We start from the raw sequence: 22855 nt of genomic DNA on the forward strand, positions 1-22855 counted from the left end.
TGCGATGAGAAAGAACACAAAAGCAAGAGAAAAAGATGAGGAACTCCCATCCTCAAGAGAGTGATGGATGACTGGGAGGAAGTCAGTTTTCTCCACTATTATCTAAAATGTCCAGAGAGAGCAAGCTCGTAGCGTGGTGGGGGATCTCATCCCATGGAGAAGTAAGGAAGGTCGTGAACGAGAAGCAACCCAATGGGCCAATAGCTGCTTCCTTGGGCACACAGCCCGCACAGACAGAACCACACAGCCAGAGGAGCAAAATAACCTTGCCCCAGAGCTTGTGATAGTCAGAGGGTAACAGGATTTACAGCGAGAAGACACAAAAGATTTCTAGTCCTTCCCCATTAATTTCACAGATGAGAAAAGGGAGGGAAAGTAATTAGTCCAGATCCAATTGCTACAAAGAGGCAGAACTTGGTTTGTGCCTATTCTTCTCTGGGTCACAATTTCTAGGGTTACCTGGTTAGGCTTGAGTTGCTATAACACTGTGCTCTCTATTTTCTTCTTTTTTTCTGATTAAGTGCCAATTTAGAATTCTATGTCTAAGAGATAATGTACTATTGAAATAGCTTTTCAATTTATGACTAGTCAATATAAACTTGGCTCTACAATCTATTTTATTCATATTTGAACTACAAAATTCAAGGGACAAAGAACACTATCTTATAATCTGTGATAATATTTTCTATAATGTTATGAAATAAGTATACCAGGCACATTTAAACTTGAAACTTTAGTATATCAGGACAGCAAACCAATAAAAATTCTTATTCTAACCAAACTCAATGACAAGTCACTTCTGATTTCGGCTCTTCAGCTTTTCTCACCTATAAAATGAAAAGAGTGAACTAGATGGTTCCTAAACATTCCTTCTACCTCTAAGATCCTATGAATATATGTATGTTCTGTTCAACTGGGAAAAGAGACTGAAGAAGCAATAACAATGAGGTAATAAACAACAAATTTCATTAGGAATAAATTTTCTATCTTTTCCCAGCTATAAAATCTATGTAAAAACTAAACTAATTCATACAAAACATAATTCCCTGGAATATTTGTCATATGTTTACAACAAAATACTTCACACTAAATGTCTTTAAATCATTTAAAAAAAACATACTTTTTATTACCCTGCATTCTGGTCTCTGTTACTCAGTATGGCTCAACTACATTTTAAGAGATTAAAAAACATCAACACAAAAAGATGCAATTCTCACCTGGTACTTTCTATACCACTTTTTGGATCATAAGGAGGTAAGTTATTTGCCATTACAATTCCTAATAATTGAATTCCCACTGAATTATCTTTTGAATTGGGGTCTCTATTAGAAAATTTTTCAAATATTATCCTGAAACACAGGAACAAAAGAAAAAATACATATAAACAGTCTATCAAATTATAAATCCAGAAACAATAATACAAATATCTTTGAAAAATATTCACCAGAAAATTCACAGGCCTATAGAAACTTTCTCCACAAAATTCTATTATTCTATAGCTTTTCCTCCACATTCTTCTAGCATTCATTGTTATTGTTGTTCAGTCATTAAGTCACATACTACTCTTTTTCTTGGCAAAAATAATGGAATGGTTTGTTATTTCCTTCTCCAATGGAGTAAGGCAAAGAGGGTAAGTGAGTTGCCCAGGGTCACAACAATAGGAAGTGTCTGAGGCTGAATTTGAACTCAGGTCTTCCTGACTCCAGACCCAGTGCTCTATTCCCTAAACTATCTAGCTGCCTCTAGGACCCATTCCCTTCTGGATAACATTTTACTTATTTGCATTCAAGTAATTTTTTATTGATATCTCGCTCCATAAGCTAAGAAAAGCTTTTCATCTCTAAGTTACATTTAAATATTTTCATTATTAAAATTAAGATGCTTTTAGAACTATTTCATTTTTAGAATCACTTTTATAATTGTTATAATATTATCAGATAGTGAAATATACTGATTAGAATAAAAATGAAATGAAATATAAAATGAGTCTTATGCTAGTTTTCTCAACTAATTAACTTAATGATGTTAATAAAATATAAGCCATGGAATGGTGTACTGCTCTACATAATCAAACTAACTATGTGTATCTAAGTCCATGAACACAAAAAACACATGAGTTTTACCGGAACTTGTGAATATATATTGTGAATATATAAAGAAAACAAAAAAATAAGGAATTAAAAACAATTAGGATTATAAGGGATCTAGCTTAATCAATATACCATATAATACATACAATAAGGTTCATGGTTTCATGATTTATATCAGACCCTTCCACTAAAACATAAATGTCTATAAAACAATTACCTTTTAAAAAACAGTCTACTTATGCAGAAAAAATAAACATGATTCACACTTGGTTATATGGGTATATGATTTGGAGTTGTGGTTTTTAAAAGATTACTGTATTGCAAATATGAATAATATGGAAATAGGTCTTGAGTAATAAGACAGTTAGTAGAAATCAGTGGAATTGCTTGTCAGCTCTGGGAGGTGGAAGTGAAAAGGGGAGGGAGAGAACTTGAACCAAGTAACCATGTAGAAATATTCTAAACAATAAATAAATAAAATTATGTGAAAAGAAAAAAAAGAAATATTCTTCTTTCCTATTATTTAATTTTTAAATGCCATTTTGTTTGTTTGTTTTTCTTTAAATTCTTTGCTAACTACATACCTGTATGGTATGGATAAACAATCCTTCCAGCATTCAACAACAGTTTTTATGATTTCAAGATTGTGTCTAAACACAGCTCTTTTTGGGTGAAAGACATGTTTCATCAAGAATTGAAGTAGTCTATTTGCTAGCAGTTCATCTTTAGGAACACCCTGAAAAAAAATACAGGAATGATGCATTCATATGTAATCTTAAAATATTTAATAAAATATTAAAATACTTTAATAAAAATGTAAAAGTCAATTCACAGTGGTATCTCTTTCAAATTCATTAATCTATGGAATGCCAAAGTTAACAGTAACCAAAAAAACCATTAAATTGTGTTTTGTACACTGTTTAGAGAAGAAAAAACAATTTTAGAAGTTTAAAATTTTTTTGCATTCTGAAAGGAATTATATTCACATATCAATTTTGAGGAACATCTAATTCTTCAATAATACTGAATAAATGAGCCATCATTTTGTTCATGAAATGCTCTGCAAACTTAAAAGTACCATATAAATATTAACAATTATGATTACTTTTTGTTTAAAAAAAACCTAACAATTAAGGTGTTTTTGATGCCAAAAGAATTAAATTTAAAATTATTAAATCTTTTAGAACTAGATTACTCATTTTCAAAATTTTTACCAATTTTGCAAAATGTTAATAACACAGTAAAATATTTGATGAAATGGATGAATTACATTCTACTAGATATTTACAAAAATACACAGCTAATTCAATTATATATTAAATTATTACTTTAGGTGTTGCGATGCTTGTCCATGAAAGAACTACTACTACTATCTCTACCACCATGTAGTGAATCCCTTCTCCTCCATTATTTTCAGAAACAACTAGCTGTAGCAAAGGATTAAGCCAGTGTTTTGCATACGGCCGGAAAACCTAAAAGAAAAATTTAAACCAATATTTAAAGGGCTGATTAAATAAAAACAATACTGAATTGTGAATACCTATTCAAACAGTTAATATTCTACATTCAAATTTGAAATAAATCTATAAATAGTCAATTCAAGAAAATAAATTCACAATTGCAAAGATTATTTAATCTATGTGTAAGTCCCTGAAGTCATAAGTCAATGGTAATAGCTCCCTTTTTATGTAATATTATTGCTGTGGTAACTTCTACAGAGATTAAAGTAACCCATAAAAATCATTCTCCCTTTTTCCACCCAACTGACAAGCAGTTCTAGTTGTGGTTCTAAATGTCTTCTGGATGTTTCAGAAATTTAAATTCAAACCCAAAGAATAAACTGTTGCCATCTCTGAGGATGTAAGAAAAGAAGTGTCACGAGACTTAAGAGAAATTATGAACGAACATTCCTATAAAGAACTGGAGAAATGACAGCACCTCTAGGTAATTTCCCTAGGGAACTATTTTTAAGGGGACACTTAAAAGTGTTTTGGCTTTGCCAGGCTGAAAGTGCTATGTGTTATAAATTATTATTACTAAAGATCTTATATTGATGAAAACCTCTTTAGTGCTTACTACCATGTCAAGTACTCTGTGCTGTGTATATTATAGAGATTAGATTCCTTAGAGTAGTAAAAATGAAGTATCAAAATTATACACAACCACATAATTATGGTTGTTTTTTTGTTCAGACCTGTGTGAAGAATTCCTAGACTACAAAATTCTTTCATTGATTCAGAGATAAAATGGGCTATTTTCCAGAAACAGTTTATTGAGTTTTGTGACTACTTTTCTATTACAAACAATTTTTTGGAGGGGGAGGTTAGAGAAAGAAAAGTAAGTAATGGGGTTACCAAAATGATTTTTTTTAAAAAAGGGTAGAAAAGTAAGAAAACACTAGCAGAACTTTTCCCCTTCTATTCTAAATGTATAAAGGAAATTTTTATCTTATTTAGTGTGTTTAAAGTCAGAATTAAATAATGAAATTAAAAAAAATTTAATTACATAATGTACTACTTACTTCTTCAGTATTTATTACAAGTTTAGCTACAAAGAGACGAATATTTAGTGGTGTTAATGGATTCTCCAATTTACTATGAAGAAACTTCATCCATGGAGGAAGATGTGTTGGCTGTGAACCCTGAAACAAAATTTTAAAAATATATACATATATATGAGAGGTTATATGGTACAAAGAGTACTCGCTAGCTCTGGAATCAGAGGGATCAGGTTTACTTCAGACCTACTTTTAAAGCTTACTACTTGTAACACCTTGCATAAGTCACTTAACCTTCCAGACCTCATTTTCTTCATCTGCACAATGAAGGGGTTGATTAGATGCCCTTCTGATGTCCCTTCCACCTCCAGTTTTATGATCCCACACACACTCAAAATTACAAAGATAAAGAAAAAAAAACTGAAACCGATTATATTATATGCAATTACTTAGAAACAAGAATTTATTTTATCTAAAATTTATTTTTCAACCTAATCCCAACGAAATGAATGAATAGAATATGGGAGTAAAATTATACCTCGTCTATGTGAGGTATGATATGGTTTCTTTGCATATGTTTAATTAGGGCTGTCATGGTTGTCATACACTCATGTTGATTTAATTCATCCATTTCTAACTCCATTACATCATCCTGGACTGTGGAATCAACACGTTCCTACAGAAAAATAAGAAATCAAGGGATGGTTATATCATGTTTTCGGCTTCAACATACAAGCCATTCTTTAATAAGGACAGACACAATGAACCCTCAGTACAATATTTTGGAAGAACCACTAAATTTTGTGAGATTTGGGGTTTTACAAAGTGTAGAATAGGCAAATTCCTGATCCTTTCTTGTTTCTAAATTCACCTCCTTGAACGAGAATTTTCTTATTAATTCCAGCCCAATATACTGATTTCTTTTGCTTTCGTTTTTCTTATCATATGCCTAAGTATCAATCTATCAATATTCACTCTGCTCCACAAGATAATAAACTCTTTGACATCAGGGACTGGGTTCATTTTGCTATGTCAGGAAACTCAGTTTTTCAGGACTTAACCATTAAGTGACAGCCTTGCCTCAGGCTGTTAACTTAGAGAACAGAGAAGTGCAAAGAGGAAAAGCCAGACAACAACACAGAGGGTAAATTTAAGCAAATTATTTTTATTTTTAAAATATACTGAAAACATCAATACCTAACTGGACATCTTAGGCAGTTTACCAAATGTTGAAAAAATTTCTAACCCGTGGAATCCTAAAGCAGCAATAAGCAACTTCATAGAAACAGTATGCTGATATGCTGTCCCTAAACTTCTGGTTTTGAGTGTTGTAGCAGTGGTCATGAGTAGTTAAGAATTTCACATCTTACCTTAAGTTCATTTACATAAAAAAAACAGGTCTAATATGTAAACATGTATGTTTCTAGGGTAGGGGAAGAAATAAAAAGAGACCATTTGGTTAGTCTGAGAGTAACTGGGGCATTTCTGGAGGCAGCTTGAATGATGGGAAAGAAGGACACAGCCAAAAAAAAAGAAAAAAGAAAAAAGGAAAAGATCCCCAAAGATAACGATTTTTCAGGGACACAATCAGAGTGCTAACGCATCCAAGACTTGTGACTACTACCTTCTGCTTAAAGTGTAAATGACAAACTCCTTTAACCAACTTTTAGTTCAAAGTGTTCTATTTGCTCTCAAAATAAATATAGCATGAAAGGAAGTATACCTGGAGATAATCACAGAGGGAAGACACTAGCACTAAGAGGAGCCTAGGAAAGGTTCTTGCAGAAGGCAAATTTTAGGTGAGACTTGATGGAACACAGGGAATCAATGAGAGAGAGCTGAGGAGCAAGAGAATGCCTGGCCTGAGGTCAGCCAGAGAGACTGCCTGGAGTTGAGGAGGGAAGAACCGCAAATGGGCCCGTGTCACTAGGTCACAGTGTATGTAGCACTAGTATGTAGTGGGAAACTGGGTATGGACACTTCCTCGACCAGATTATTACCCACTGATCACTCGGGAGAGAAGCCCTAATGAGCAGCCTCCAAGACAGAGGAATTAAGGGACTTACTTAGTGTCCAACAGCTAGGAAACCGCAGAAGTAGAATTTGAGCCTGCGTCATCCTAACTAAGCCCAGCAATCTGTCCAAAACACCACGTGGCTTCTGGTTATCTTAGGTGTGTGCATGCACACACATGTACACATGCATGCACGCGCACACACTCCCATTACACACGGGTAAAAAGAAGCCCATGCTAATTTCACATCATGTACTAAGTATATTTCAACTAAATTTTCTCTATAAATATATATTTTGAATGTTATTACCCTTCTCCGGAAATGAACAACAGTAGCTTTAGAATCTTGGGTACTATATGAATAGCTCTGTACTCCAGTAGAAAAGTCAAATTGACTCATTTCCTCACTCAGGCTGCTGTCTGCCATATACGACAATGAAGACAAATAATGAGGCCCCTCTGAAAAAAAAGAGAAAGAAAAAGAATGAATGAATTTTAAAAAGGATGTAAGATGAAAGAACTGGGGGAAATTTTTTTCTTAGCCTAAAAGTTATTAGTGGAATTCATTTTCTTGACAAAATTTCATATTTATGGTAATAAAAATACATCATTAACAAATATGCCATGAAAATATGATCACTATTTTGTAAATCTGATTTCTATTTAATCAAGCAGTCCTTTAAAAATTATTTATTTATTTAAAAGAACTCTTACCTTCTGTCTTAAATCAATACTATATATTGGTTCCAAGGCAGAAGAATGGCAAGGTCTAGGCAATGGGGGTCAAGTGACTTGCTCAGGGTCACACAGCTAAGAAGTGTCTGAGGCCAGATTTGAACCTAGGACCTCCTGTCTCTAGGTCTGGTTCTCTATCCACTGAGCCACCCAACTGCCCCCTTTAATCAAGCATTCTATTTTGCTTTTGTTTAGTCTTTTTTGGTCATGTCTGATTCTGTGATTTGTTTTAGGGTTTCCTTGGCAAAAATACTACAGTGGTTTCCCATTTCCCTTTCTAGCTCATTGTACAGATAAAGAAAATAAGGTAAACAGGGCTAAGTGACTTGTCCAGGGTCACACAGCTAACAAGCTGAAGCTGGATTTTAACTCAGATCTTTCTGACTCCAGGCCCAGCACTTCATCTACCGTACCACCTACTTGCCCATATTATTCCTGGATAGCAAGTTAATTAATTTAATCACATTTTACACATCATATAAAGAAACATACAATTAATTAAATTGTCATTTGACCCAATGAGGATGGATTTACTGAATAATACCAATAATTCCTTATTCTATCTAAAAAATATAACTCTAACTCTTAACCTGCTGAATTTCTGTCCTCCTACTTGGCTACTCCTGTTTCTGTGGAAATAAATCGAAAAATATTTCTCTTCAAATATAAGGTTCAAACATCGTGTATTCTATGTATAACATTTAATATTATCAGAAGCCTCTTCCAGAAAGACAATGGACTTAAGATGAAGAATGAGACACACATTTTTGGATATGGTCAATATGAGAATTTCTTTTTGCTAGATTATGCACATTCATATTTATTACAAGAATTTTATGTTATGGTTTTCCCCCCCAAGAAGTAAGTTAAGAAAAAGAGAAAATAAATGCTTGACTGAAAAAGACAAACATGTTAATTTTAAAAAGATTAGTAGAAACTACTTTTTCGCTATTTAAAGAATATTTCACCTGAATCTCCATTTGCTGCATCCCTAGCTTCTTTTCTAATGGCAATGTACCTTTTCTTTCTTTCCATAGGGACCTGTAAGAAAAATAAAATGAAAACATCTAAATTTCTGCAAAGGTACTTTTTTGATATTTTCTAAACTTGAAATTTTATCTCCCTCCTCAATTGTATTTCCACAGATAACTTCCTTTCTCCAGAAAGCTATCACATACAATCTTAGAGGCCATCCAGTTAATTTGTACCTAAAAAATTACCTCTATAACATAATCAAGACCTCTCTGAAGGAACCTACTCATTACTGAGGTAGCTTATTCTGCTTTGGGCAGCTGTAATTGCTACAAGAATTTCATTACACAGAGCCAAAATTTGCTTCATTGTAACTTTTCAGCCCATTGTCCCTTTTTCTGCCTTCAATTCATTAATATTTGTCCTAAAATGTGGCACTTGAGACTCTATAAAAATATTCCAGATTATGGTCTGATTAGAGAAGGGTAATGAAGGGTAATGGGAGGGAGAAGGCAGTGGCCAGATGCTAAAATCAGATTCACCAAACCAGAGCTCAAATCCTCACACAAGAACCCTAGGAAAGTGCAGACCTCTCTGGCTCTCAGCTTCCTTATCTGAAAAAGGAGAGGGTTGGTTCTCTGGATCCTTATAGCTCTAGATTCACAAGCCTTCAGGCTATGGTTTATATTTTTTATAACAAAGTTGGATCTTTATGGAGTTCCCCAATTATCTCATCTCATGGACCGTTATTTTGGCTGCATTTCACTTGGGAAGCAATGGAAAGTGCTGAAACTGGAGTCGGAAAGATTTGAATTGTACACTTACACGTGACTCTGGATGAGTCAGTTTTCTCATCTGTAAAAGGGAGATCATAATAGCATTTCCCTCACAAGACCGTAGTGAGGATCAAAGAAGAGAATACGTGGGAGGTGCTCTGATAACCTGATAAGTGCTGTGTAAAGGCTAGAGGTGAGCAGTAGAATAAATTTTTTCTTTTGCTTTACTAATTCCCCACATGGAAAGGACATCTGCAGAAGACAATGAACTAAACTCTCAGCAAGTTCTAAGATGTCACCTTAGTGAGTTCATTTCCCTCAGTACTGCTCATCCTGCCAGGTTGGATTAGTTTTTCTTCATGTCTGTGTGAAAATTATCTTCAATTTTGTAACTCAATTTACAGTAAAGTTTCCAAGTTCTTATTCTTTCCTCAGCTACCATTCCCATAGCATTGAAAAAAAAAAAACCTCTTACCTTCAATACTGTGCATTTGTTCTAAGACAGAAGTGGGGTAAGGGCTAAGCAGTGGGGTTAAATGACTTGCCCAGGGTCACACAGCTAGGAAGTGTCTGAGGTCAGATTTAAACCCAGGACCTCCTGACTCTAGGCCCAGCTCTCAATCCCCTGAGCCACACAGCTGCCCCCTCTCACTCCTAATAACATTTTAAGATCAATTAATCTTTGATTTGAACCAAATATTCTGACCTCATGATACATCATGGCCTCAATCATCAAAAGTTTTCAATGAAATTTTTTAAAAATCATAACTTCTCATTTTTCAGACTGAACCCCAAAATCTAAAGTCTGACTTCTGGCAGCCCCTAATTACTCCTACTTCATAGTTTCATATTGGTTTTGATTATTCTTTAAATCTCCTCTAGAATCTCTCTCTGGCCCACTCGGCACTATCTGTTTTCATATGGTATTTATGTTCTATGGCTCTGAAGAGCAGCCTCCCACATTGTGCCATGGCCTGCTCCATGACCTTAGGCTTTTCATGCTGTGGATTAGTGTTGATTTCTACCATGAGGAAAAGTACTCTTCCCATAATAAATGAGAATATAACATTTCTCCCTTGACCTATTGTAATCTAGAAAAACTTCAATCAACTAATGACAGTCAAACTTCAGGAAAATGCTTCTTTCTTCAACCTATTTTGATTGAATTATTTCAGAAATGTGCTTCAGAATATACTGAACCTCTAAATCCCTCCTGATTAGAGAAATGCCAATCAAAACAACATTGAGGTACCACCTTACACCTAACAGATTGACCAATATGACAACAAATTGATAAATAATGGAAGGGATTTGACAAAATTGGGACACTAATGCATTGCTGGTGGAGTTGTGAACTGATCAACCATTCTAGAAGACAAACTGGAAGCATGCCCAAAAGGCTTTAAAAGAATATATAATACTACCCACAAGCAGAGGATAAACTGTGGGAGTAAAAACACCGCTGAAAAGCAACTGCTCGACCACAGGGTTGGAGGAGATAAGACTGAGGAGAGACTCTAAATGAACACTATAATGCAAACTCCAACAACAGGGAAAAGGGTTCGAGTCAAGAACACATGTGATAACCAGTGGAATCATGCGTCGGCTATGGGAGAGGGAAAGGCGGGGGGGGGGGGGGGGGGGGGGGGGGGGGGAGGGGAGGAAAAGAAAACGATCTTTGTTTCCAGTGAATAATGTATGAAAACGACCAAATAAAATAATATTAAAACTTTAAAAAAAAAAAAAAAAGAATATATAATATTTATAGCAATGCTTTTTGTGGTGGCAAAGAACTGGAAATTGAAGGGATGTCCATCAATTGAGGAAAGGTTGAACAAACTGTGGTATCTGATGGTGATGGAATGCTAAACTGTAAGGAATGATGAACATGATGATTTCAGAAAGAGCTGGAAAGATCTAGATGAACTGAGGCAGAGTGAAACAAACAGAATCAGGAAAACACTGTACACAGTAACAGCAATATTATGGAATGATCAACTGTGATAGACTTATCACTCTCAAGAATATAAGGATCCAGGACAATTCTGATGACTTATGAAAAAAGAATGCTATCCACTTCCAGAGAAGGAACTTTTGCAGTTCAGATGCAGATGAAAACATGATTATCACTTGTTTATTTGAGTCTATGTTTTAGGGTTTTAGTTTTATGAGATAATTCATTTACAAAAATAAGTAATATGGAAATGTGTTTTGCATGATAATACATGTAACAACCCAGATTGAATTGCTTGTCAGCTCCAAGAGGAGGAGAAGAGAAGGGAGGGAGACAACATAGATCATATAACTTTGGAAAAACATATGTGGAAATTTATTAATATAAAAAATCCAAAATTAAAAAAAAAGGATATACTGAACCTAAGTTTTTCATTGGTGCTACTGAATTTTGTAATCCTTCAGGTTTATAATTCTGTACCTGATTATTATTACAACAAATAGGACTTCACTAAAATTTTATTCTAATGTCCTATTCCGGGTGTGGAGGTGACCCTAAGTTAAGGCATTAACATCAAAGGATAAAATTGAAGGTTTATAATTTTTTAGCCACAGAAATCAATAGACAAAATCACAAAAAGGTCCTGTAAGACTGTGCAGATTCCTCTGTCCACCCTCCTTGTCTTCTAAAGAGTTGTAAAAACAAACAACAAATTTGCAGATAATGTTATCACACCGAACTTGGTCTATCTAAAAACTTTCATTTAACTGTTGGAGCAACTGGTGTGTATGATCTTTGTACAATGATAGTCAATGAATTGAAGATATCCAATTACAATCCCTACTGGGCATATTCTCCAAATAAGATTTATTAGAAAATATACAAAATAATAATTAAGAATGAGAAGGCATAGAGGAGTCTTAACTCACATTGATGGAGGGAGTTCTCACACCAATGAAGTCAAAGATCTATCAAAATGCCAGAAATAGGAGAAGGGGCTGAATATGAATAGGCACCAGAACTTCAAAGTTTTTTTTGGTCCAAAGTCCTAATATCACTTTATTTTGTTTTCATTTGGCCCTTCTCCTAAATATCAAACATAGGAAAAATATCTGATTGACAGTTTTAATGAAGCAGGTTTCATTTAAATGAAGTTTCAAAATGATTACAAAAAATACTTATCAATAATTTAAAGTTTACACTGAACACAGAAAATTTTTACTCACCTCGACTTCTACAGGAAAAGTATAGCAGTGTTTCAGGTCTACCAAGTTTTCTAAAATAAAAAAGTTCTGAAAAACAAAGCATAAATATAAACATGTTATATGAAGAAAATAAAAAGTAATAGAATTATGAAAGTTTTCATCAAATTTAGATGAGTCAACAGATATTACTTAAATACAAGAAAACATTTTCTGCTGATACTATGAGGCCCGTAAGAGAGAAAATCAAAACTATAACAATGATATTTATATTCATCCACATCTACCTAGAAATACTATGGAAAGAATGTGATTATATGAGTCGGCTACAGTTTCACTGGCTTAATATAATTCCTTAATCTAACATAAAACACAAAGTGAGCAATAGTTAGGGTAGAAAATTTCTCTCGAAAGACTCACCTTCTCTGGTTTCTCAGTAAATAGAAAGCCCTGGTAAAATTTCATTTCACTAAATACTCGGCAGAGAATAGCAATGGCACAGTTATAGGCAGCACAATGATAATGCCTTCTCTTCTCCAGCAACTGAGTCTCACCTGCCATATTTTCTGTGAATGCATCATAACACAACCTGTAGGACACAACAAAATGACCAGTTAATCTTCCATCTGAACCCACACTCTGAACTAATGATATGTCACAGCCTCAACTATCTATGGCTTTCAATACCCTTAGGCAAAGTAATTCTATTAAAGTAACATTTCTATATATACAGTCCATCTAATGATGAGTTGATATTGCTATCTTAAGTGCTGTATTTGGGGGCAGCTGGGCGGCTCAGTAGATAGTGAGCCAGGCCTAGAGATAAGAGATCCTGGTTTCAAATGTGGCCTTAGCTATGTGACCCTGGTCGAGTCACTTGACCTTCATTGCCTAGCCTTTACCACTCTTCTGCCTTGAAAACAATATTCATTATCGATTCTAAGATAAAAGGTAAGGGTTAAAAAAAAGAAAAAGAAAAAATGCATTATTTGTTATAAAGTCTTATATCATTATGTTACATTAGCCTAAAATAAACACATTTTTGCAATACACATTGAATTATAAACAACAGTTCTGAAATCCTGTCACAAACTATAGGAGAAAGAACCAGAAAAAATTAACAGAATATTTTTCTTTACAGAAGATCAGAATGGAGAAAAAATCCTCTATGCACTAATAAGCTAAAGTATAACCAAGTTTATTAATAACAAAAAATAAGGACTATATTATGAAAAATGTTGGCATTTACATTTTATTATCGGATATATAAATTTAACATCCCTTCATATGGTATATGTAAATGACAAATGGGCTTAAGTAAAACTTACTTAATAAGTGTCTTAGTGAGTTCATTTCCCTCTACGATGGAAGAGCCGTGGAAAACTTGATTTATTCTAGATTCTTTGGAGTGAACATCATCTTTCGGAAGACGAGAATACAATACCTCCAACATCTTATAGTAGCCCAACTTTTTGGTGACTTGAGTATCAAAAGTGAATTCATTTAACTGAAAAATTGAACACACAAAAATGGCTCAGTTTTACTGTGTAATATACAAGACTGGTAAGTCTTACAAGTATAATAAGATTAATATTAATACTTCTAGTAATACTAGCACCTTTCTATTCCTTTCAAAATATACATGGTGTTTACATACATACACTCACACCAACTAAGAAGCAATGTTTATTAAAAGTGCAAATATAAAAATTAATAATGCAATTGTCACATAAAATAACTGACTAGTTATACCAAGGCCAAATATTTAAATATAAATAGACATTACATGGGCATTTATATTTATATATACATACATATAGAGATAATTAGACATTATATATATTCCAGGAGCCCAGATAACTATGCTTGAGAAGTAGTCTGGAAAGACTCCTGGACTTAGAATGGGGAAAGATGTGGGCAAGTCTTGCCTCTAATATTATCTGTGTTATTGGCCAGTCATTTATCTGAACTCCTGAGCTTCTTCAACAATAAAATGTGTAATACTTGTATTATCTATTTCATGGGTTGAAGAAAGCAGTAGAAATAGAAGCTATTATTAATTGCATGTGCTCATCCAAGAAGTGAAAAATGTGAACTCTATAATAACACTGTTTATATAGGAATTTCACTATAGAGGACTCTCAAGAATTAAACTGATTAATGTTAAGATTTCATTCAAGTTTATAGTTTGACATTTGAGTATTTACCAAGTACTTGAAATACACACACACGACACACACACACATACTCTCTTTTAAAATGGAGGGTGAGTGGGCAATATAGAAGCTGTTTCTTTAAAGCCTTAACCAAAAACATAACGTATATTATTACAAACATTAATCTAGATGACTTCTGTATTAAACCCACAAGCAATGTTTAATTTATTAAATATATGGTACCTTTGTAAATCTGGACTTCAGCACATCAAGGGCTTCCACTATAATACTACTAAAGAATTCCCGCAGGGCGGCCAAGCTGCAGTGCCACAAAAGAGTGAGGAGACAACGATCCACAAATGCCTGGCGGGTAATGTTTGATAGATCATCTTTCTGGAACATTCTGTGCACGGTATCTAGCAGGGCTACTTGTGTGGTGCAGCTACTCCTGAGAACAATGAGAATTTTGAGTTTTTCCTATTATTAACTACAAAATCAACTTTAAACTTTTGGTACAAAACTGACCAAAATCCAAATGGTAAAGCCATTTAATACATAACAAATGGAATGGAAACAGAACTGTTATCTCCCAGCTCCTAAAAGAATCTCAGTTGTCCCTTTCCCTCTTCTCACCACCATATAATCTTTCTTCCTTCCTAAAATGGAAGAAATTGAGGAAACAACATTGAGAGAAATAATCTGTCCATCCAGAAATGAGATTTTTTCAAACCATCTTAGAATTACTATTGTTTATTGCTTCCAAGGCAGAAGAGTGGCATGGGCTAGGCAATGGGGATTAAGTGACTTGTCCAGGGTCACATAGCTAGGAAGTCTGTGATTACATCTGAACTCATGACCTCCCGTCTCCAGGTCTGGCTCTCTACCCACTGAACCAATTTGCTGCCCAACTGCAAATAAGATTGTGATATTTGCAAAGCTAGTGTTTGATTCACCATTATAACATTACATTAATCAGTGTTCAACTTGTGCATTCCATGTGCCCAGACAGTAAAAGGCACCTCCATGTGTTTATATCCCAAAGGATTAAAGGTACTGATTGGCCAGACTGAATTTTGACCCATTTAAAAGTGGGATGAAGTAATGAGGGACCAGTTGAGACCTCTAAGCCCACCTCCTTATTAACTATTCACCAATCAGAGCTGTCTTGAGATGCCAAGGGAGGGACTAAATAATGAGCTCCCAAACTGTACACAGACCTGCATAAATGAACTTCCTGGTCTTTGATCATTGAGAGGATCACTGACCTATTAATTTATTGGTTAAATGCTAGCCTAATCAATAAAAAATCAATATGCTTACCTAAGAACTAGTCTCTCAAATATTTTTTTAATTATAATGAAATCTAAAAAGGCTTCAACTGCCAATTCTAGGGGTAAACCTCATGTCTATTATCCAAAAACAAGCCTCATTAAGGTCAGTGAAATTCTTTATCAGTGGAGTTATAAAATGATTTTCTGACCATGAAATGTACTAAGTAATATAAATAATCTACTAAGTTATATAGGTGCATCACTGCATTAGTAGAATTATCCATGATGATTAAATTACAGATCCTGCAATCATCATCATCGCAATCATTCAAATTTAAATAACAAATCTTAATAATTAGAAAATGTTTTTATAGACATCTTTTTTGAACCTCACAATAGTCCAATGGAAAGGGTGGTTCATTATTACTTTTACATTACTGAGGATACAAAAGTAATGTTCTGAAAAGAAATTTGAATCGAGAGTCAAAAAACCTGGGTCTGAAATACAGTTCAGTTGCTTGCTAGCTATGTGACCTTGGGGTAAGTCATTTTTATCTTTGTGATCTTTCTCATCTGCAAAATGAAATAATATTTATATTATCCCATCTCATGGGGCCATTTTAAGAATAAAAATTGATAAAATATGTAATTTTATAAACTCTAAAGTATCTACAGGCATCTCATTAATTGTAAAAATTATTTACCTTCCAGAAATCCTTTGGAAAGTAGTTTGAAACAATTCTTCTATTACATGTCTCTGGTCCCGACAAAGAATTTCTGTCATGAATTGTAATAACATAGGGCTCTGGGATAATTCCAATGCATCTAGAAACTGAGAAAATTAATTCTGGTCATAATATTACTGCTTCTTTTTGATATGTACAGGATAATCAAAAAATATTTGTTTTAGGATTTTGTTTTCATATTTCCCATACATTCCAGACCATATATTCCCTAATTAGAACTACCTCTTATTAGAAAGGCACAATATCCAAGAAAATGGAGAGAGAAAGAGTAAAAACTGATCTTTATCACACACAATTTGTATATGCAATAAACCAACATGATAATATTCCAAAAAGCACTTTATTCACATATAGTATAAAACAATATTTGTGAAGGGTCTAAAAACAAAAGAATATAAAGATTAGAAAATTACTTTACAGTGATCTAGAAAAAACATGTAGGTATATGTATATATGTGCAAACATACATGTATATAGATATATAAAAATGGATAAGTATAATAACATAAATATATTTTATTGATGGGAGGCAGAGAGAGATCTGTGTCTATACATCCATGTGAGGAACACCCAGTGAACAAACTATTCCACTAATGTTGAACAGTTTTAGAGAATTGTCTGGGGAAGGGTGTCCAGACTCAGAATAAGTAAATAATAACTTAATTTTTTATCAATATAAAGTCAATATGCCTCAGAGAAAAGACTGGAAACTCAAGAATTCTTTAGAACAAAAATCTATTTTCTCTCTTATGGTTGCTCTTTGACTTATATTTCTTAATCTCTCAAGTTGTTTGTTTTTACAAAATTGTAGCTAATACATAAATTGTTTTCCTAGTCCTGTTTACTTCACTTTACATCATTTCATACAAATCTTCCCAAGTTACTCTTAAACCACGACTTCACCATTTGTTACAGCATAACTTTATATCATTACATTCATATATACCATAATGTATAGACAAACTCTGCTTCTTTCCCCCCAGATCATCCCCTCCTCTCGACGTGGCTAGATGTCACGTGCAGGCGCCAAACAGAGGTCACAAGTGAAAAGCCCTAAGAACAAGACCCAGAACTGAAGGTTACAGGTTCAGGTTCAAGAAAAAGGATAAAGGTGAGGGGCGAGACATGCCCACTCTCTCTGTTTCCCAGAACGTGGCTGGGGAGCTTGGCAGAGGTGGTCAGTTAGGTTAGATTAGGTTTTATACTTTGGTCTTTTTTTTAGTTTTTCTACTTCAAGTGATTATTAATCAACTTTATGAAAAATAATAATTGGAGTTATTATTATTAAGCTTAAATTTTATAATAATCTATTCATACCATCCCAAAATGATCAGAACCCCCTTAGTTTCTGGGAGGTTTTTGTCATCTGCTATAAATATTTTAAACATATAAGTTCTTTTCCTCTTTCTTTTGATCTCCATGGGGCATTTGCCTAAAAATGTTTTGCTGTGTCAAAGGACAGACACAGTTCACTGACTTTGATATGTAGTTTCACATTGTTTACCTCCACCAATAAGTGCATTATTGTACCTAATATCCCACAATGCCTCCAAAATCTATCATTTTCCTTTTTAGCAAACTTTGCCAATCTGATGAGTGTAAAGTTTCTCAGGGTTGTTTTAATTTGTCTTTAATTACTAGAGAACTAAACATTTTTCATATGGCTATAGAATACTTGGATTTCTACCTTAGAAAACTGCCTATTCATATCCTTTGACCACTTATCAAGAGGGGAATAGTTCTTATTCTTATAAATTTTAATAAGTTCTTTGAATAGCTTAGAAATAATAACCTCATCAGAAAAACTTTCCATTATTATAAATGAAAATGGAAAAACTATACTGAAATATTGACACTTGTTCCAGAATTACTCCAAATTTTTAGGATTCAATATTATTTTTCTACTCATAGTAAAATGTTTTTTCTATTTTGTGAAATTTGCATTAATCATCTCATTTTTATTTTTGAAAATAAATGGTTAACAACCAATAATTCAGAGTTATACAATTCCGTAAATTACTAACCTTTTTTATGCAGTCCACATAGTTGTTGTACTTCAAAGTTCCCTGGACAAACTCATGAGATGTCAAAGGAAAATTAGAAGCCACAAGCTTTTCAAGAGCAAGCTTAAGGTCTGCAAGTCTTTCCCCAGTAAGATTAGTAAAGAATGGAAGAATAATCAAAGACTGACTCTGTCAAGGAAACATCAGGAATATAGACATATAAGATTGTACTAATAGCAGCCAATAATTTATACTGGTGAATTAAAATGATCATTTACTAAAGGTAATTAAAATGATAGCTCAAGTGAAACAAATTATCTCAGTATAATGCTTAACTCTTATTGTAAGGGTCAAAACTGAATCAAAGCCTCAATCTCAGCTGACCTTCTTTTAAGGTCATCCATTAACTAGAATCTTAGTAAACTTGTACATATGTATAAATTTTGTATAATAACATTACAAACTCACAGGATGTTTTATGTTAATTCATACAGACTTTATATTAATCTGTATAGCTCCGTGACAATAAGGAAGGAATCAAGCCTACACCTCTAGAGCTGGTTCAGGACTCCAGCGGTGCCCAACTGGCACAGTACACCCATTCTCTCCCCTCATTGTGGTTGAAAGGCACTCAAGTACAGAAGAGGAAAAGTGGATTTCTTGAATAATTTCCAAAGTTCTCTAAGGCCATAAGGATTTTTCTTCTTCTATTACATCATTCTATAAGAATTCAAAACTCAACTTACCTTTAAATTCAAACCTAACTTGGGATCAACTAATAAACTGGTATATGTAGTGAAGACCTCCAAGAAAGCTCCGTGATTCATATTAAAAGATACAGATGAATCTATCTGAAGGGAGTAAAAATCAACAATAATAATTTGACAGTTTTTGTACTGTCCCAAAGGACTATTATTTTCTTTCTATTTTTCCAATATTTTAAATTTCACAAATGGAATATAATTCTTTAGGCTTTAATTATTTTTTTCTAAAATAATTAAAAATTCAAAACATATAAAAAGCCCTCTCAAAAGTACAACTCACTCCACAAATACAAGATTAAGATTATCCTACAAAGAATGAAAATAGCAAATATTTTTATTAACAAATCCAAATTTTTCAATGCTATTAATCATAACCTTTCTTCACAGCACCAGTTTTTTAAGAAATTTCAGAAAGAAATTGATTAATATATATTATGGAGAAAGCTATAAATACAATAGTAATTTTAAACAATTGCAAAATACCTGGAGAATTTTAGCCATCAGAGTCAAAACTGCCATTTTGCTTTCTGGAGCAGAATCTTTGGCCCACCATGAATCAAGTTTCTTCCAGTTTTGAAGAATTGTCGACACTAATTTTATTCCTTGTTGCTTCCGTACAGCTCGATCTCGGAAGCTCTGATCTAACATACCATTCAAAATGGCACCCACCTAAAAGGAAAACTTTTTTTACAATCATTGAGTGATATTTTTAAATACAGCATCATTTTAAAGGAATATTCTTGCATCTTGAGATTGGCAAAAATTGTAACAAATTGCTTAGTTTTGCAAATGGGGCCAAAAAAATATATATTTTTCATGCCATGACTACTTACCTAGTTAAATATATTCTGAATTAATAAAGAAGTTATAATTAATGACATAGCCACAAAACAATTCTCTACAGTAGACACTACCAGGTAGAACTATTGCTAATCTTAGAAAAGAATATACAAATTTGAAGAAATCATCTATTCTACTTTAATAGAATAGGTAAGGTAAATACACCAATAGAAATAGTGTACATTTTCATTTCTTAAATTAATCTTGCCCTAGCCTGCTCAGGGCAATACAGATTTTATAGATACTAAAAACCTAGAATAAATAAAATATTCTAGAAAATGAAGCAACATGAAGAATTGAACATCAAAGAAACTCAAAATTTCAACAGTGGATGAGACCTAGAAAGTATCCAAAAAAAGGTTTTGAAATTCACCAATGGTTTTCTTTGAAATGACAAGATAATTCGAGTAGTTTGTGACAATTTCTAGATATTATTATATTATTATTCAAATGAAATGTTCAATACCATTTTGGCATTATCCACAGATGATTTCATAAGTTCTAATATAGCAGTATCAAGATTTTTCAGTAGCTCAATGTTGATGACTTCTGAGAACAGGCTATAGAAATATTCTCCATGGGAGAAGCTGATTAGATTCTTCTGGGATGTTCCTGAGAGTGGCACAGAGAGCACCACTGTATTCAAGAGAAGATTCACTAGCTCTTCACACTGTGAAAAGAAAAGTTGATACTTATCCTCATCTTAAAATACATTTAGGAAAAATATCAGAAAACTCAGTTAGTACTAAAAAATTAAACATTGGATATAAGATAATTCTAGACGATTTTCTTTTGAAAATATTTATATTGTATCATCTGTCTGGCAAAATATTCTAGATAAAAATGAAAGAACCACTGATAGACTTTCATTTACAACAAATATACTGAGGACAAATGGAATCCAAACTCCAACCTCAATGAAAGAATCTGATTTGATACACAGAATTATAAAAATTTTTAACTCAAAATCACCTTAAATATCACATATAAGTCCTAATGTGAACATGGGCTCATTTTGTCCAAAGAAAAGAATAGCCACATTTCTAACCTTTAGAAATAAACCTCAAAGAACACCATTTCTTTTCTATTTTGCAAAGTATATTTGGAAAGAGGTTTAAATTCCCACATAATCCTAAATCATCCAACAACTACACCCCCACTAAACCTCTGAGCCCTCCTTCTATCCTCTGAGGTATACCCTCCTAGCCTGTAAAGACTACTTTTGCTACTCATTAGCAAGTGCCACAACACCTAAAATAGAAAAAGCACTTAAATGTTTGCCAATTGATTTTTAAAATAGAGGTCAATAAACATTCAATTTAAATAATATAAATCAAGTGCCAACTATATGCAGAACAAATGACATTCTGATAGGCTGTAAATCAAAGTGATTATTCATAGGAAAGTACTTGCTGCCAAGTTTAGTCCTGTTCTCTTTACTTGATTTCAAAGGGACACTGGTCAACAAAATGAACACAAGTAGTAGCATTTTTTTTAATTCTTTTTTTTTTCATTTAAAAACTCTCACCTTCTGTCTTAGAATCAATACTGTGTATTGGTTCCAAGGTAGAAGAGTGGTAAGGGCTAGGCAAGTGACTTGTCCAGGGTCACATGGCTAAGAAGTGTCTGAGGCCACATTTGAACCTAGGACCTCCCATCTCTAGGCCTGGCTCTCAGTCCACTGAGCTACCCAGCTCCCCCCTTTTTTAATTCTTAAAGAGATTACAAATAAGAAGAGTTTTATCTCACTGCTCCAAAGATTTAAGACCAAGAGGAAAAACCACTAAATGAAATTATTTAGTTAGAAGTTAGTTGGAACATTATTCTTTTGCATTTTGTGACCTTAAAGCTGAAAGAATGCATGCATTTTTATTGTAAAGTAATATTTTTAATTTACCTCACCTAGCAAGATGTGAAGACATTGCATTGTTTATAGGTGGAAGTAAATGGATTACTGAAATCACAGGTCATTTGAAGTAATCAAGTACCAGATTATTAAACCATATTTCATATGCAGTAACATTTTCCTAACTATGTAAACCATATTGTTATTTCTATTAATCCAATATTTTATGTTATATGGTAAAATCTCCTTTACATTAAGAGCTCATATTGATCTCTTAAAAAATTTTTAAAACTCACAATTTCCCTAGAATATAGAAAATTATTCCAATTTTACAGATGAAAGAAAATGAGACTCAGAAAGGGAAAGTGATTTGCCCAAGGTCATCCACTTACTCAAAAGAGCCAGAATAAACCAGAATTAAAACCCAGAACTTCTGACTCCAAGTTCAGTGCTCTTTTTTGCTACATTATGTAAAACCAGCAAGGTTAAAAGGTTATTTACACATTTGTTTGGAGGGAATGCTACTACTAAAATTTTCTATATTCTACAGATTAGTATTTGTACACTAAAAGACACTAAATTATATTTTTCTCTTTTCTTTCCACTTAAAAAAAGTGTTTCCCAGAGACTATGCACTGTGGTATAATCGAATGTAATGGACTTCTCTACTAGCGGCAATGCACTGATCCAGGACAATTCTGAGGGACATATGAGAAAGAACACTATCCACATCCAGAGAAAGAACTGTGGGAATAGAACTACAGAAGAAAAACAATTGCTTGATCACAAGGTTCGATGGGGATATGATTGGGGATACAGACTCTAAATGATCACCCTAGTGCAAATATTAATGGTATAGAAATGGGTCTTGATCAAGGACACATGTAAAAACATATAAAACCCAGAGGAATTGTGCATCAACTATGGGAGGGGGATTGGAGGAGGGCAGGGAAAGAACGTAAATTTTGTAACCATGGAAAAATATTCTA

General features: G+C 33.5%; 1 protein-coding gene across 4 annotated transcripts in view; it reads right to left on the reverse strand.

Moving 5' to 3' along the window:
• Positions 1 to 22855, reverse strand: part of PRKDC (protein kinase, DNA-activated, catalytic subunit) — a 166211-nt gene that overhangs the window by 69248 nt on the left and 74108 nt on the right. For all 4 annotated transcript variants that reach the window (XM_056823884.1, XM_056823883.1, XM_056823882.1 and 1 more), the window contains 16 exons: positions 20487 to 20690; positions 19664 to 19849; positions 19163 to 19267; positions 18438 to 18605; positions 16372 to 16499; positions 14640 to 14844; positions 13569 to 13747; positions 12661 to 12829; positions 12265 to 12330; positions 8305 to 8377; positions 6912 to 7060; positions 5126 to 5263; positions 4612 to 4731; positions 3419 to 3562; positions 2675 to 2826; positions 1218 to 1349 (listed from right to left, as the gene is read on the reverse strand). In XM_056823884.1, the coding sequence (XP_056679862.1) occupies positions 1218 to 1349; positions 2675 to 2826; positions 3419 to 3562; positions 4612 to 4731; positions 5126 to 5263; positions 6912 to 7060; positions 8305 to 8377; positions 12265 to 12330; positions 12661 to 12829; positions 13569 to 13747; positions 14640 to 14844; positions 16372 to 16499; positions 18438 to 18605; positions 19163 to 19267; positions 19664 to 19849; positions 20487 to 20690 (2318 nt within the window). The remainder of the gene's footprint in view (positions 1 to 1217; positions 1350 to 2674; positions 2827 to 3418; positions 3563 to 4611; positions 4732 to 5125; positions 5264 to 6911; positions 7061 to 8304; positions 8378 to 12264; positions 12331 to 12660; positions 12830 to 13568; positions 13748 to 14639; positions 14845 to 16371; positions 16500 to 18437; positions 18606 to 19162; positions 19268 to 19663; positions 19850 to 20486; positions 20691 to 22855) is intronic.

The sequence above is a fragment of the Monodelphis domestica genome, chromosome 3, assembly GCF_027887165.1.
Source record: "Monodelphis domestica isolate mMonDom1 chromosome 3, mMonDom1.pri, whole genome shotgun sequence".
Taxonomy (NCBI): domain Eukaryota; kingdom Metazoa; phylum Chordata; class Mammalia; order Didelphimorphia; family Didelphidae; genus Monodelphis; species Monodelphis domestica.